Source organism: Anomaloglossus baeobatrachus, chromosome 7 (genome assembly GCF_048569485.1).
Source record: "Anomaloglossus baeobatrachus isolate aAnoBae1 chromosome 7, aAnoBae1.hap1, whole genome shotgun sequence".
In the NCBI taxonomy this organism is placed as follows: Eukaryota; Metazoa; Chordata; class Amphibia; order Anura; family Aromobatidae; genus Anomaloglossus; species Anomaloglossus baeobatrachus.
The window spans coordinates 114,158,865-114,176,552 of record NC_134359.1 but is presented as its reverse complement, the minus strand read 5'-3'; the positions used below and the strand labels follow the sequence as shown (position 1 = coordinate 114,176,552).

General features: G+C 42.6%; 1 protein-coding gene across 1 annotated transcript in view; it reads right to left on the bottom strand.

The window, feature by feature from the left end:
- Positions 1-656: 656 nt before the first annotated feature.
- EHHADH (enoyl-CoA hydratase and 3-hydroxyacyl CoA dehydrogenase) overlaps positions 657-17,688 on the bottom strand; it is an 89,112-nt gene continuing 72,080 nt past the window's right edge. The window contains exons 6-7 of the mRNA XM_075318967.1: positions 12,354-12,695; positions 657-2,374 (exon numbers count right to left, since the gene is read on the bottom strand). Coding sequence (XP_075175082.1) covers positions 1,107-2,374; positions 12,354-12,695 — 1,610 coding nt within the window. The 3' untranslated portion in view covers positions 657-1,106. The remainder of the gene's footprint in view (positions 2,375-12,353; positions 12,696-17,688) is intronic.

Genomic DNA, 17,688 nt, shown 5'->3' with positions numbered 1-17,688 from the left:
ACATACATACAGTATCTCAGAGAAACATGCTTTGTTTTCCAATTTTGAACCATTTCTCCCTCTCCCTACTGCTTTGTCTCAATAGACTACCAGCACAGTGAGATATCAGGTTGCACACCCTACTATACTCTATTGAGAAGAGGGGAGGAGCAAGGATGAGAGTGAGAAAACAGGCAGAAACAAATATCATGCTGAGTTTTCTAACAAGTCTTTTACCTCCCCCTAAAGCTGTTTAGTACAATGAACAGTACTGTGGTATAACGTCTTCCATGGAGCTGCTTTTCTTTGTGCGTTAAAAAGGAATGAAGAGCAGAAATCAATCCCTAAGTCATGTGCTATACATGTGAGACATCATAGCAGCTAGTAATTTCCCACAAGCTCAGTATCAATTGCAAATAAAGCCTGCAAAGGGAAAAAATAGTCAGTATGCAGGATACAAATATATGAACAATATAAATGACCAGAAATAGTGTTATAATTAGTACTATTCCTCATGTTTACACATAAGTTTATTCTACAAAATGACCTGAAAGTATAATTTCCCTTTTAGCTAGGATTAGAGTAGTCAGAAAAATCTGAGTACACCTTTGAGATCTTGACCATGCCTTATAACTGCTAATGTTAATCAGACAGGAACATAAAAAGTACAAAAGAAATTTAATTTAATTAATAGTCTTTATTTGCATATGAATCTGAAAAACGTTGTAAAGTGCTTGCTCATTAACCCATAAATGTATGCATGGTAAATAGACAAAGAAATTAAATAGACAAATCAGTTGCTATCCACTTACAATGAATCAATACTGTACTTCTCAGCTTTTCAAAAAACATTTTTACAAACTAACGTTTATTAAAGTCCAATATCGCAAACGTGATTATAACACAATATGAGTCATCATTTTGGAATGCTTGAGATTTCAATATAATTTGTCAAACCATACCTAAAAACTTGCAGAACATATATAAGAATGGTCTGCTCTATCCAATTTCTCTTACATTAGGATTTTGAGACTTTATTTCAGTTTATGTGTTAAAGTTATTCTCAATTATGGTTTTTATCTTTTGTTTCCCTACAATGCAAGTCTTCACTCTTTCATGAGAAAATTTTAAAGTTTATTTGTAAGCTTTCCAACCTGTGTTCTCCACTCTTTTATTGGAGGTCCTCCCACCGCTGCCAATTTCTTCAATAAAAATGCAGGTTTCATGCTTGGGACATCAGGATTTTCTTTGTGGTATTGATCCAGTACATCCAACACTTTAGCTACGCCGACAGTGGAGGCATAATACATTGGGCCTCCTCTGTGCTTAGGCCAACCATACCCATTGTTGTAGATAACATCAATATCTTCTGGACCGGAAGCAATGCCATCTTCTAGGACACGGAATCCTTCATTAATAAGAGCATACAGGCAACGTTCAAGGATCAATTCTGGATTTGATGGACGCGGCTTTATTTGGTGAGTGTCTCTATATTTTTGGAGGAAATCTTTCACCCAAGGATCAGGTTGGGCAAATCTGCCACCAGGTTTCTCATATTGGTACCAGCCTTTACCAGCTTTTTGCCCAAATCTTCCCAGTTCACAAAGCATGTCAGCTACTGGGCTGTACCTATTACCGTGTCTTTGTCTTGCTGGAGTTCCCTCTGGAACTTTATTACCAGTTAAACCTTTTTCCATTCTAGACCTCCACCCAACATCCAAGCCAGCCAGGTCCATCATACGAAAAGGGCCCATTGCAAAGCCGAAATCTTCAAGTGCTCTGTCTACATCTTCTGGATTGCATCCTTCCTCCAGGAGATAATTTGCTTGCTCAAGATATGGTCCTAAAAGCCGATTTCCAACAAATAATGGACAGTTTCCGACAAGTACAGCCACTTTTCCCAATGTTTTACCTAGAGTCATAGCTGTAGCAATGGTCATTAGAGAAGTGTGATGACCTCTCACAACTTCGAGGAGTCTCATGATGTTGGCAGGGGAGAAAAAATGAGTTCCAATGACTAGGTGAGGGTGTTTTGTGACAGATGCAATTTCATCAATATCAAGACCTGATGTGTTGGTGCAAAGAAAGGCATCTGGCTTACAAACAGATGCCAATTTACGAAAGATTTCCTTTTTTAGTTCCATGTTTTCATACACTGCCTCAATAACAAAATCTACATCACAAAGTTCTGTAAAGTCAAGTGTAAAACGAACGGAGGCCAATGACGCAGCTGGTGTTAGCCCTTGCTTTATTAACTTCTCAGCTTCACGTTCCAGCAGAGCATTCACTGCCTTTTTACCAAACTCCAATTGACTGGCATCCTGTTCTAATGCAATCACAGGAATGTTTGCTCTGGCCAATGATATGGCTATTCCTCTGCCCATTGTTCCCAGTCCTAGTAAGAAGAAAAAATTATAAATGAAATTAACGATTATAGTCACAACCACATTTATTTACATATTCCTCAATAATTAAGAACTCCCCATTCCAATGTATAAATAAGTGTTGCTTTTTATTCTTTTTACCTCCAAAGTATGAACATGTGTGCCATTTCAGTCTACAATTTCGGACCTTTATCAGCCAAAATGATATCGAAGAGCTGTTACTCTACATGCAGAACTTTCTCCTTCAGTCGTATTCTTGACTGCTTATCCTTGGAGTGTCTGCAAATCAGTTTTGTCAGACTAAAGGCCGCTTTACAAGCTGCGATATCATTACAGATATCGCTAGCGATCGTACCCGCCCCCATCGGTTGTGCGACACTGGCAAATCGCTGCCCGTGGTAGACAACATCGCTCAGATCCGTCTCACTACTTACCTGCATAGCGACGTCGCTGTGACCGGCGAAACTGCCTCCTTTCTAAGGGGGCAGTTCGTTCGGCGTCACAGCGACGTCACTAAGCGGCCGCCCAATCAAAGCGGAGGGGCGGAGATGAGCGGGACGTAACATCCCGCTCACCTCCTCCCTTCCGTATTTTGGGCGGCCGCAGGCAAGGTGAGCTTCCTTGTTCCTGCAGTGTCACACGTAGCGATGTGTGTTGCCGCAGGAACGACAAACAACATCGTAACTGTAGAAGCAACGATAATCGAGATTAGGGGGGCATGTCACCGATTAGTGATTTTGAATGTTTTTGCAACGATTCAAAATCGTTAATAGGTGTCACACGCAACGACATCGCTAACGCGGCCTGATGTGCATCACAAAATCCGTGACCCCAACGACATCGATTTTGCGATGTCGTAGCATGTAAAGCGGCCTTAAGGATAAAACAGTGGACTGAAATATCACAATTAGTACTTTGGATTACAAAAAGAACAAAAAGCATAAATTATTTCTACATTGGACAGGAATGCAGAATTTTTCCATATTGATTGTTGAATGAAGTAAACACCCAAGAAAACTAGGAGTACTGTATATCCAAATGAATAATTCTATACATAATGATATGGAAAAAATGACTACGTACTGTATATAAATATTCAGAATTCCATTAAAATGTGATTAAAGAATCAAAGTAAAGCATCAAAAAATTCAACAACTTATCTTTCAACCATAAACTCGAAACATATCTGTATGCGTTTTTGGTGTAATTGAGTAAATTATTAGTTCAGCAAACAGAGCACATGAGAAAAAGCATCTCATAAGGGGAGAAAGCATATTTCTCTGTTACGATGTATTAAACCTTTTAACATTTTACTGCTAGAGCTTGTTTTCACCTTCACAACAGAGCCAAATTTTACTATTCTGACCAGTAACTTTATGAGGTAGTTAGTGATGAGACTGGGTGCTTGCCACTGCTCGGTACTCGATTGAGCACCAGGGTGCTTGGGTGCTCACAGTGCTCGGCCAAGTATCGCGGGTGCTCAGCTGTGTTGTCCGTGAAACAAGAACACAAAGAACCGTCTCTCTTCACTGAATGATGGCAGCCGGCACCCCAGTATGAGCCATTTGCAGTATCTGAATGGCTCTACCAGAGGATAAAAAGAACATTTTTGGATGTAGTGTGTTAAGAAAAAAAACAGCCTTCCCTCCCACAGAAATGCTCTGTATATAACTGGCTTTATGTTGGTGCATTTACAATCACAAAATTTGGCACAGACACCTCATTTGACTCAGGGAGCGTCATAGACTATGTTTTGAGGGGAAAATTTAACCCCCCGCTTTACAGTTATTCACCAAAAAACCTTCTTACATTAAAGTGAATGGAGCTGGGAGCTACAGGTCATTAATAGGAGCTGTGATTGGTTGCTGTAGGCAACAAAGGACTTTCTTAGTATAAGTGTATTTGTGAAGTAATATGATCTCGGTAGAGACAGAGACACACACAGAGACAGACAGACAGAGACAAACAGATATAGGCACAGAGAGACAGATAGACAGGGAAAGAGGCAGACAGGGAAAGAGGCAGACACAGAGACAAAAATAGCAGACAGACAGAAAGAGACAGACAGGGAAAGAGACAGATAGGGAAAGAGAGACAGACAAGTAAAGACACAGACAAGTAAAGAGAGACAGGGAAAAATATAGACAGAGAGAGGGATAGAGACAGACAGGGAAAGAGACAGACGGACAGACAGGGAAAGATAAAGACAGACAGACAGAGGCAGACAGGAAAAGAGACAAACAGACACAAACAAAGAGACAGACAGACAGAGACACCGACAGAGACAGACAGACTGGGAAAGAGGGCGAGTATGAGAGAGACCGTCACTATCCCGGGCAATGACGGGTACTACAGCTAGTTCAAAATAAATAATGCAGTGGAATTGAACAAGAAGCATGTTTGAATATCTTGCGTGGGTTACCTGTCTCCTGCCCTGATGAACGGCCATATTCATACACACGGCGGCTAATATGTATAGAGACTGCAGAAACTAATTGTATAATTATTATACGGAATATGAGTAGTAGGGAAAAAAAAAATAAAACTAAGTGTTTTCTGGAAAACCTTAATAATCCCAGTAGCATGAAGGTTCCTTTGCTGTGTTATAAGAAAGATAGTATTTTAACTAAGGCAGCGAGCATGGCAGCTATAGTGAGCAGAAAAAAAATGTCTAGTGATTAATTGCATTAATATACATAAAGCCTTTCACAGACCAGCCAAATTGTGGTGAAACTCATTTATCGCAGTCTATGAAAAATTAATATCTCTATTATATCTGGAGGCAATCTGCCTTGGAGCTTTGCCTTTTTATTTTTCAGGTGTCAACAAACGGGTCTTCTCTTTGAGGTCTTATTTATTCAGACGAGATAAGAGGTAAAATTAATTACAAGGTTGTTGTAGCTGTCGGTCATTTTCAAATGAAAGTATTGGAAGTGACCATTTGTATGCTGGAATCTGCATCGTGGTACTGACGAATGATGAAGTAGATAAGGGAATATGGGATCACTGTACAGCTGGTAGTATATAGCCTCAGCAATATCATCGCATAAAGAAATCTTAAGCCAGGACAAAACCATTTAAAGACTTATTGCACTTCAAATAAATTTAAGTTAGTGTACAGTTAAATTTAACCTCTAAGGGGGGTTTTCTAAAAAAAACCCAAAACAAAACAAAAAAAAACCCCAAACCTTTATGACAAATTTATTCGCTGTGTTTGTCCAGTCATTCTCCATTCTTCTTCTGAGAGCCGTAACTTATTTATTTTTACTTCAATCTTCCCATATGAGGGCTTGTTTTTTTGCGGGATGAGTTGTACTTTTAAATAAAGCCAGAAGTTTTACCATATAGTGTACTGGAAAATTACATAAAAATTCTAAGTACGGAATAATTGCAAAAAAAGTGTGATGATTGTTTTGGGGATATTTTATTCACCGTGTTCACTATATGGTAAAATGTGTCATTGTGTGCCTCCGGTCGGTACAAGTTTGTAGACATCATACATGTATAGCTTTACTTTTATCTAAGGGGTCAAAAAGTGTCCATAAAAAGTGGCACACTATTTGCGTAATTTCCGCAACCCGTAGCGTTCTTATTTTTCAGGATCTACAGCTCAGTGATGGCTTATTTTTTTATGTCTCAAGCTGACGTTTTTAATGGTACTATTTTTGCGCAGATGCTACGTTTTGATCGCCTGTTATTGCATTTTGAAATTTGTGGAGACCAAAAAACGTAATCTTGTCAGTTTGGAATTTTTTTGCAGCTACACCGTTTACTAATCAGATTAATTGATTTTATATTTTGATAGATCGGGCATTTATGAACGCGAAGATAACAAATGTGTGTATATTTTTTGACCCATTAATTTCCAATGGGGCAAATGGGGGGTGATTTGTACTTTTAGGTTTGTTCATTTTTTTTTTTAAACTTTGTTTTTTACTTTTTTTTGTTTTTTTATTATTTTATTAGTCTCTCTAGGGGACTATAAGGAATATAAGGATCAGCAGTCTGATCGCTCATTCATTTCTGTTGATCACAGCTGCACATCTCAGATCACCAGAAATGATCATCTCTTGTTACAAGCAGCACACAGCTGCGTTACACAAAGTGAGTCATGTAAGCTACAGGAGTCATCACATAACCCTGTGCTACAATGGCAACCATTGGCTCACAGGGTTCACGTCACGCCACCGCCAATGGAGCCGGGTGAGTTATGATTTACCAGGGCAGGATTTTAAATCGTGCTGTCACATTTTGACAGCGCAATTTAAGGGGTTAACAGGCACAGTTGGATCGCAGAGGCACTCGTGCCTGCGAGGCACACATGTCAGCTGTTCAAACAGCATGATCATATGTAGTGTACACCAAAATTAAATGGTCACTTGCCCCCCAACTGTTTATGGCTGGCTGCGTGTAAGCGGAGACCCGAACTGCCCAAATAGTGACTTCCAGTGAGGTTCAGGTCAAGTCCGGTTGCCAAACTGAACTCGCCGAATCGAACTTCCACGGGTCTGCTCATTTCTTTACCATGGAAGTTACAGAAACAGCAAAGATGTCCTTCTCAATATCCAGGTGGAGGCATCTCTGTTCTAGAGATTTATGCTTCTACCAGGGAAGAAATGTAAAATGAATCACATGATTTTCATGTGATTTAATTGTATTTTGGTGTAAATCCACAGTAGCTCATGATAAACATGTTGATTTATTCTGCCATGCCGCACTTTGTGACCCCATAGCTGCTATGTGAGAACCGGATGCAGGTGATGTAAATATAGTAGTAGAGAAAATCCATTTAATGAGCCCGCAGCTTTGCTATATTTTTTAAGGATCTTATGTACTCATTGTCTGCAAGTTCTTTATAGCCCCGGATCAATCAGTGCCAATCTCTACTACTGAATTCAAACCCTTTCCAAACACTGATACAAGTTCTTGCTCACCTCTTGTACTGTTCAACCTCAAGTCTGAACATAATGTACAGTGGGAAAGTCTTAAGGGTCTGAATAGGGATTTTTTTGTTAAGTTCCTAATTCTTTTGTTATTCTGAGCAAATCATATGCAGATCTAATTCAAATGAGAACCTATTCTGATCATGCATGTATCTGAATACCAAGACTTGCAATCATTGTGATAAATTCTTTATACTGTTTAATAATTTCCACCATCCATCCTCCGGCTGCACAGGGTACTCTGTATATAAAACACAGGTGGATTGTTCCTCTGCTCAATTATTTTCCAGACTTGTCTCAGATGATTACAGGGATATTTTTGACAACTGATAGATGGAGGGGGTAATGGGAACAGAATAGATTAGCTGCACTCTTCTGGGAGACATACAGAGTTTCCCATGTCTCAAATATTGTCATGCAAGGCATATTATTACACTATTCTGAAAAAGTACATAGTAATCCAGACCTTCTACCAAGTGAGACAGGAATTCAAGTGGTTTTTAAAAAAATAAAGTCTGTGTTTGTTAAATACTGACCAAATCTCATCAATATAAGAGTATACCCACATGTGGCATTTCCAATTTGCAACTTTCCCATTTAACTGCGTAGGGCTTGCAAAAATGTATGTACTTGTTGCTTTAAAAAAATCCAGCCTATTTCAATACATCTAACAGATTTTCCATTCCAAAAATGTATTCAACACTGTTGTGTGTGAATACCATTAAGGCTAGATACAGACATGTATATTTTGCATCCTAAGAAAAAGGATGACTTTTCCCATATTTTATGCTGTTCAGTATGAGATAAAATAGGATCTCTGGAGGCATTGGTAGACATGGAAGCGTGAGAGCATGTTCTCCAGAGCTACTGATCATTCATTACTCGTCAAAAACCTTGGCATCCTTACCCCACCATGGGTAAATCATTGAAAAAGACTATTACCAATTCCTCTACACAATTTTCATCCAAAGTGGACATGGAAGTGTTCACCACCCGCTACCAGAGTCCAACACTAACATTCCCTCAGCAGACCCTGCCGGAAGAGGTCTGTAGTTAACGTCTCAGTGTCACCCCAGCATTGGGGCCGAAGGAGACAGAACTCTGATGTCCTGTGTCCAGGAAGGTAGTGCAGGAAGACCTTGCAGTGTCTCACCCATGAACCAAGAACCCAGTGATGCTGCAACAGTTGGCATCATTCCAAGAAGGCTGCTGCCTCATGTGAGATGGAGGCCTAACGCAGCCATCTGAGGCTTACAGTGCTTCAACACCCTCCCTCATCCTCCTGCTTCTGTGACCCTGCACCAATACCCAGAGAGACTGAGGAGGAAGAAGAGGTATGCTGCTGACAAGGCTCACAACCTCCCCTATCCCCAGAGAAACTGTAGACTTTCCCACGTGTCACTCTTCCGCAGCCCCCATCTGGGCTATTGCCTCACAACAAGAAGCTGAGTAGAGCCTTCCTTCGAGTGGGGCAAACAGACCTCGCATTATGCATCACCACCTATCCCAGAGCCTCTAGATTCCCACAGGGGTGAAATGGGCACTCACATCCCAGCAGAAATGGTGGACTTTTCCATATCTTGGAGCTCCGCTACCTTCCCCATCAAGGTAGGCTACAGGCTCCTCTTCGGCTGGGTCCCCCCCATCAACCTGTGGGCCCGGTGGCCAACCTGACTTTTTATGTTCTCTTGACAAGTTGTCAAAAAATCAAGGACAGACAATATTTTTATGGACACAACGGAACGCCATAATAAATCATTATGATTATACGTTATAGATGTCTGCAGCCCATAATTCTAACATGAAGATATCAGCTGCATATACAGTTAGGTCCAGAAATATTTGGACAGTGACACAAGTTTTGTTATTTTAGCTGTTTACAAAAACATGTTCAGAAATACAATTATATATATATATAATATGGGCTGAAACTGCACACTCCCAGCTGCAATATGAGAGTTTTCACATCCAAATCGGAGAAAGGGTTTAGGATTCATAGCTCTGTAATGCATAGCCTCCTCTTTTTCAAGGGACCAAAAGTAATTGGACAAGGGACTCTAAGGGCTGAAATTAACTCTGAAGGCGTCTCCCTCGTTAACCTGTAATCAATGAAGTAGTTAAAAGGTCTGGGGTTGATTACAGGTGTGTGGTTTTGCATTTGGAAGCTGTTGCTGTGACCAGACAACATGCGGTCTAAGGAACTCTCAATTGAGGTGAAGCAGAACATCCTGAGGCTGAAAAAAAAGAAAAAATCCATCAGAGAGATAGCAGACATGCTTGGAGTAGCAAAATCAACAGTCGGGTACATTCTGAGAAAAAAGGAATTGACTGGTGAGCTTGGGAACTCAAAAAGGCCTGGGCGTCCACGGATGACAACAGTGGTGGATGATCGCCGCATACTTTCTTTGGTGAAGAAGAACCCGTTCACAACATCAACTGAAGTCCAGAACACTCTCAGTGAAGTAGGTGTATCTGTCTCTAAGTCAACAGTAAAGAGAAGACTCCATGAAAGTAAATACAAAGGGTTCACATCTAGATACAAACCATTCATCAATTCCAAAAATAGACAGGCCAGAGTTAAATTTGCTGAAAAACACCTCATGAAGCCAGCTCAGTTCTGGAAAAGTATTCTATGGACAGATGAGACAAAGATCAACCTGTACCAGAATGATGGGAAGAAAAAAGTTTGGAGAAGAAAGGGAACGGCACATGATCCAAGGTACACCACATCCTCTGTAAAACATGGTGGAGGCAACGTGATGGCATGGGCATGCATGGCTTTCAATGGCACTGGGTCACTTGTGTTTATTGATGACATAACAGCAGACAAGAGTAGCCGGATGAATTCTGAAGTGTACCGGGATATACTTTCAGCCCAGATTCAGCCAAATGCCGCAAAGTTGATCGGACGGCGCTTCATAGTACAGATGGACAATGACCCCAAGCATACAGCCAAAGCTACCCAGGAGTTCATGAGTGCAAAAAAGTGGAACATTCTGCAATGGCCAAGTCAATCACCAGATCTTAACCCAATTGAGCATGCATTTCACTTGCTCAAATCCAGACTTAAGACGGAAAGACCCACAAACAAGCAAGACCTGAAGGCTGCGGCTGTAAAGGCCTTGCAAAGTATTAAGAAGGAGGAAACCCAGCGTTTGGTGATGTCCATGGGTTCCAGACTTAAGGCAGTGATTGCCTCCAAAGGATTCGCAACAAAATATTGAAAATAAAAAGATTTTGTTTGGGTTTGGTTTATTTGTCCAATTACTTTTGACCTCCTAAAATGTGGAGTGTTTGTAAAGAAATGTGTACAATTCCTACAATTTCTATCAGATATTTTTGTTCAAACCTTCAAATTAAACGTTACAATCTGCACTCGAATTCTGTTGTAGAGGTTTCATTTCAAATCCAATGTGGTGGCATGCAGAGCCCAACTCGCGAAAATTGTGTCACTGTCCAAATATTTCTGGACCTAACTGTATATATATAAATATATATATATATATATATATATATATATATATATATATATATACACACACACACACACACACACACACACACACACACACACGTATATATGTTTCTTCAGCCTCAAATATTAAATATTGTCCTTGATTTTTTTTTACTTTTTTTTTTTTACGGACAGGGCAAAAAAGTGACCAATTTTTATGGACGGTCCTGGAATTTCTGGGCGTTGGCAACCCAGCCCCTGGGTCCTACATCGATCCCCGATTCATCTGAACAAGAAACCAGGGGTGTCATCTTGGACCCCTTTCATTTTGTTTTTGTAATTGTTGTCATAGAGGGGTTACCCTTAATATGTACCTAAAGTTAACCAACATTTTGCCCTGCAAAATCAACCTCATCTGGCAGGTTTTTTACCCCTCGCCTCCATGCATAGTGCCGACAACAGAATTACAGGCGATACCCACCAAAAAGGACATCAAAGCCTTAGTTAAGCAAGTGGCGGAATGTAAACAAGAATTTGCTCAGTTCCGGACGGACCTGTCATCGCTTTTCACCATGGTTAATGTGCTATCCCAAACATAAGAGACCACCGTTGCCACCTTAAACACCCTGCAAGACACTATTCGGGGGTCACTCCATACAACTGCACTCACTACAGAAAATCTGGATGACTTGGTAAATAGAAACAGAAGGAACAATCTCCGAATTTGTGGATTATTGGAGTCAATTAATAGGACGGACACTTTTTTTGTCTATTTTCAACAACCTTCTTGGTCGTCCCTCAGGAGCGCAAAAATAAATTGCTAGGGCACACAGAGATCTCCGCCCTCTTGACTCGGAGGACCCCTGCCCTAGAGACAGTCTGTTGTATCCACTTTTTTTGCTTTCCAGAAATCCATCCTTCAAGCAGCATGGAAAAAAATCAGACTTAGACTGTTACATACCATAATAAACCCATCCGAATTATGTCAGATCTGTCATGCCACATCCTGGCACAACGGACAGCTCTCAAACCCTTGCTGGACATCCTGCAGGACAAAAGGAATTCCCTTTTACTTGGGTTATCCCTTTTTCCTTAACAATACACAAAAAAGCGTAGTGATATGTGCTACGCTCCACTAATGACCTGCATACTTAATTACAAAATGGGAGGAAAAGTGCAGTAACTTTCCGTCAAGGTTATGTGTAAAGACTAAATGGACTACATTAACTGGCGGTTTACTTCTTTCTGCTTCTGAAAAAAAGTCACCAGTGCTATTTGTGATGTTTCTCTCTAATGGCTGTAATTATTTTCCTGTAAGAGGAAATATTTTCAGTTTAGTCGGAATTTACAACTTCTTTACCTTTTAACACTGTAGTCAAATACTATTGTCTATACTGTTTTGTCGAGACACTCCCAGGTACTATGGACTGCCATACACAATACATTTCTTGTATTGTCTATGAAGTACTGTATTAGGGGTTAATTTTACATTTAATACATTGGCTATTAGTTGTAAAATCTAGTGGTTTTGTTCAGGTTATTTAGATTACAAAAAGCATAGAAAGGAGAAATAATGGCGTAACTGTAACCTACCTATAACAGCAGCAGTGCGGACAGGTTTAGGTGCAATGGTGTCCCATCTACCACCCGAGGGATGAGTCCACTTCCCAACATTCCTCTCTGAGAAGAAGGCATATTGCTGTGCTTGAGGCTGACCAGTTGCCCAAAGAGACAAGAACAGTTGTTTCTCTTTCTCTATACCATGTTGGTAAGGTTTCTGGACAGAGGCTCTTACAGCTTCTATACAGGCTAAAGGAGCTTGGGCTCCACGGAATTGCTTCTTCGCTTTCTCCGCAGTGGTGTCCAAGAAACTTTCCATGTTGGGATTGGATGGTACAAAGTTCGTGCTGAGTCTCCGTTTCCCCAAATCAGTTCCTAAAATAAAGAAAACAAAATACATGACTTATATTTTTTTTTGGGGGGGGGAGGTAGATGAGAAGGGGGGAGTTACAAATATTATAATATTATAATATTATTAGGGGGACCCAGAGAAGGATTCTCGCAACACTTGAAACCGGTCTAACCTATCTTGTTTTTTTTAGTTTTCTTCTGTAATAATCTATATCATCACAATACAGAGTATGATTACTATATGTCCCAAATACAATTGTTAATTTCCCTACAACGTTAATATGCTCAAGGATTTTGCTGAAAGTTGAAATCTGCAAAATGTTTCCTGAAACAAGTGTATACAGTATATATTATTTTTTGATTGTGCTGTGCCATGATGTATACTCTTTGATACGGTACATAATGTCAGGATATTCTGCAAACACAAAGTAATACATTTATATATGTATATATACAGTGCCTTGAAAAGTATTCATACTCTGAACTTTCCACATTTTTGCACGTTACAAACTTAAAAGGCAAAGTCATAATCCAAATTATTTTCTAATTTACTTCTATTAAAATGTCCCTATCCATCTCTAACTACACTATATAAATGCTATTCTATTTTTTGCCTACTTGCTTTTTAAAGATTTGAGAAACCCAGTGCATGCTGGGATACTAAAATGAAGGGTCATCAGGGGACACAGGTAGCAGTCACAGCACAGTTCATGCATCCTCCTTGAAGCAAGCCAGCAACAGAGTGGTGTCAGAATACCCGGTATGCGCTTGCGGGGACATCAACAGAGAGTGAACTGTCATTGTGCACATTGCACAAGTACTAGCACAGCGTTACTGACGATGCTTCATTTCAGTGAAGAGCACAAACTGCGGCAGTGACCACTGTCTCTGCCTCCTGGAGATACTTCATTTGACTATCCCAGCATGCACTGGGGATTGTCAAACAAAGCGCCATCAAAAAAGAAGTAGGGAGAAGACATAGAAAGCAGTTAGTGTAGTTAGAGAATGCTACATAATTTTTAATGGAAGTATATTAGAAAATAGTTTAGATTATGGCACTAAATAAATACAGATTTAAAATGTAAATTTCTTTGGCCTTCAGACACCTGTTTAACTCATTCACCCCGAAGCCTGTTTTCACCTTCATGACAAGGCAATTTTACAATTCTGACCAGTGTCACTTTAAGTGGTAATAAGTCTGGAACACTTCAACATTTCCAATTGATTCTAAGGGCTCATGCGCACGTAACTGCTGAATATTCTGCAGTGATTTGACAGCATATGTGCCCTTCAAATCGCTGCAGAAACTCTGCATAATGGATGCAGTTTTTTTGTAGAAAAAAGCCGATTTCATGCGCTCTGGCTGCTGCCCCCACCATAGACAGTGGGAGCTGCATCCAGAACGCCCAAATAATTGACATGCTCATTTTATGAACGCACGGATTTGGGTAAACATTTTAACACCAAAATCGCTGTGTTCAAAAAAGCAACGTGCGCACGGATCATGCACAATCTCCATAGATTGTACAGGGGACGCAGGTGTGGCGCCCCAGGACCTGGTCGCCACAACAGCATTGCCCCTCCAAAGGGTTAATGCTGAGCCTGGAGGTAATTGGGGGAATCATTGGCCAGTAAGTTTAACATCCAACGCAGTTTCTCCCTCAGGCCAGCAGAGGGAGCTCTGAACCTGGAGTTCCAGGGAGCATTCCTCAAGTCTGACCTGAGGGAGGAGTTAGTATTCAGTCTGTGTAGAGAGAGCAGAGAGTGCAGACGCAGAGTGGTGCTGTCCTGTGGACTGGGGCCTGGAGCTGGAATAGCTTGGCCCAGTGAAGCAGGATTTGCAGAGAGGCACAGAAGAGACTTGGACGTCGGAGTCTGTGGCCACCAGGGCCTAAAATATTCCTTGGTAGCAGAGTCCGGAGGGCAGGAGAGCTGCAAGCCCCCTGGCCCATAAGCAATCTGAAGGTACAGCGGCATCCCAAGGGCCCGGTGTGGACTCCAGCAGAGAAGCACCCGAGAGTGCCTGCGCAGCCTACCATACAGAAAAAGGGACAAACTACTGGTCCCAGCAGCAAGAGGGCCATTGCTAAATTCAGAGTGCAGGGTCCTGTAGAAGAAAAGAAAGAGCAGGGAGTAGGCCTCACACTCAACTGGCCAAAGAGATCACCCCCAGGCACTTCCAGGCCGGCCGGATCATCTTTACCACCTGTGACGGTCTCCCAGGACGAAACTGTTGCCAAGTAAAAGTGTTTAGAGTGTATCCTCTGACTGAGAGCCAGAAGGTGGGCATATTAATGTGGCAGCTAGCCGGCGCGGCCCAGCGTGAAGTGAAGTCCTGGCCTGACACAGATAAAAGGGACAGCAACCCAGATACTGGCCAAGTTAAAGAGTACTTTTGACACCCGCACCGCAGCAGAAATAAAGATGAGATTCTTTGGGTGCAAACAACGGGCCACAGACAGCATACGGGACTATTCCTTAAACTTGCAGGAGGCCCTGAGAGCAATTAAACAGGTGGACCCAGAGAGTGTACGTGAAGAAGACAAGCTCCTAACTGAGCAGTTTATAGAAGGGCTCCTGTCAGACGCCCACAGGACACAGCTGCGTATCATGGTCCTGCAGAACCCTGTTCTGGACTTTGCAAAGTTTAAGGACCAGGCCATCCGGGTACTGAGAGAATCTACACCGAATGACACAGTACCCCTCCGGCCTCTTGCTATCACGTACCCAGAGGTGATGCCTGCAACACGAGCTGCTGCAGGGGCTGAGGCGCAGACCCTGGATAAGGATCCTGCTGCATAGCTCAGACAGCAGGTCCAGGAGCTGACCAAGACTGTAGCTGCCCTTGCCAAGACCGTGCAGTCTCTACAAGTGACCCCATCGCCTGCAAGAATCGAGTTGGCCTCCAGCCCAGATGACGTCCCATGGATGCGACAGAGGAGGATTCCGCCGACCCGAGGAAAAGACACAGACCGGTATGATTCAACTGGACAACCGATCTGCCGCCGCTGCAGCCAGGCGGGCCACATTGCAAGACACTGTCCTTTAAATGGGCCGAACCTGGGGCCAGGAGGCAACCCCCAGGTGTAAGGAAGCCCAGCTCAACCCCCAGTAGCAGCAAGTATGTGGGAGGACGACTGATCCTTCCTATTGTGCTGGATGGGATCCCTTTGAATGCCCTCCTGGATACGGGGTCCCAGGTAACAACCATCCCTTATAAACTGTACAAAAGATATTGGGCTGATTCAGACATTGACTATGGCCCAGATGATGATTTAACAATTGTGGCCAGTAATGGTCAGTCCTTGCCTCAAATTGGGTATAAGGAAGTAACCATTAAAGTGGGGCGGGTAGAATTGCCATGTCAGGGGATGATAATTGTAGATATTGATCGCAAAGAATCTAACCCACTGCTAACCATTGGTACAAATGTGATGGAAAATTGTCTTGCCGAAGTGATAATTTTGTTGCAACAGGCATCTGAAAGTGCCAGCTCCGGGCAGCAGCGTGCCCTACAGAGGGAGATCAGAGCCCTGATGAGGAGGCAGCAGGTAGAGCTGGCCGGAGGAGAAATTGGCAGTGTAAGGGTAAGTGACCCTCTCCCCATTGCAATTCCCCCAAAAAGTGAAATGTTGATATGGTGTCGGGCAGCAATAGGCCTCAAGGGTCAAGATTACCAGGCCCTGGTGGAACCTGTGTATTCAGAAAGTAGGCCTGGAGTCCTGATAGCCAGAGGGGTAGCAGACGTCCGCAAGGGAAGAGTGCCCGTCCGCGTCCTGAATTGTGGGGAGGAGGAAGCCAAATTGCCCCAGTACGCCACTGTAGCAAAACTGTACACTGTCAGTAACAATACCATCCAAGCAGTGGAACCCTTGATCCCGTCCGACCAGGCGGAAGACAATGGCTCCAAGGGACAGCTGGAGGACTGGTGCCAAAAATTACACGTGGGCACCGACTAAACCCCCTCACACCAGAAGCATGGGGTTTACCGGGTGGTACAGGAATACGAGCGGGTCTTCAGCAAACACCCCCTAGATTTTGGGCAGGTAAAAGGGGTTAAACATCAAATCCCCACTGGTGACCATCACCCCATTAAAGAGAGATACCGCCCTGTACCCCCAGCACAGTATCAGCGTGCCAAAGAAATGTTACGGGAAATGAAGGAGGCTGGGGTTATCAGAGATAGTTGTAGCCCCTGGGCAGCTCCACTAGTGCTCATAAAGAAAAAAGATGGTACAATGAAAATGTGCGTAGATTACGGACAAATTAACCGCATTACACATAAAGATGCTTATCCACTACCCAGAATAGAAGAGTCACTAACAGCCTTAAAATCAGCTAATTATTTCTCCACCCTGGATCTCACCAGTGGGTATTGGCAGGTTCCCGTGGCAGAGGCGGACAAGGAGAAGACTGCATTCACGACACCAATGGGTCTCTGCGAGTTCAATTGTATGCCGTTCGGGCTCTGCAACGCCCCAGGGACATTTCAGAGATTGATGGAGTGCTGCTTGGGCCATTACAACTTCGAAACCGTGCTATTGTACCTGGATGACGTCATAGTCTACGCCAAGACCTACGAAGACCACCTGAGGCACTTAGCAGAAGTGTTTGTGTCCTTGTCGGAGTATGGCCTGAAGATAAAGCCGTCCAAATGTCACCTCTTGAAGCCAAAGGTACAGTACCTGGGTCATGTGGTCAGCGCAGAAGGTGTGGCACCTGATCCGGAGAAAGTCACTGTAATCAAGGACTGGCCAAGACCCACCACGGTAAAGGAGGTGCGGCAGTTCCTTGGGCTGGTGGGCTACTACCGAAGGTTCATTGATGGTTTCACAAAGATAGCAGCGCCTCTTCAAGATCTCCTGGTGGGCCAGCCAAAGAAGGCTAAGAAGCAAAGCCCTCCATTTGAATGGAACAGCCAAATAGAAACATCTTTTGTCCGGCTGAAAGGGGCTCTCACGGGAGAAGAAATTCTGGCCTACCCTGACTACAGCCAGCAGTTTGTACTGTACACAGA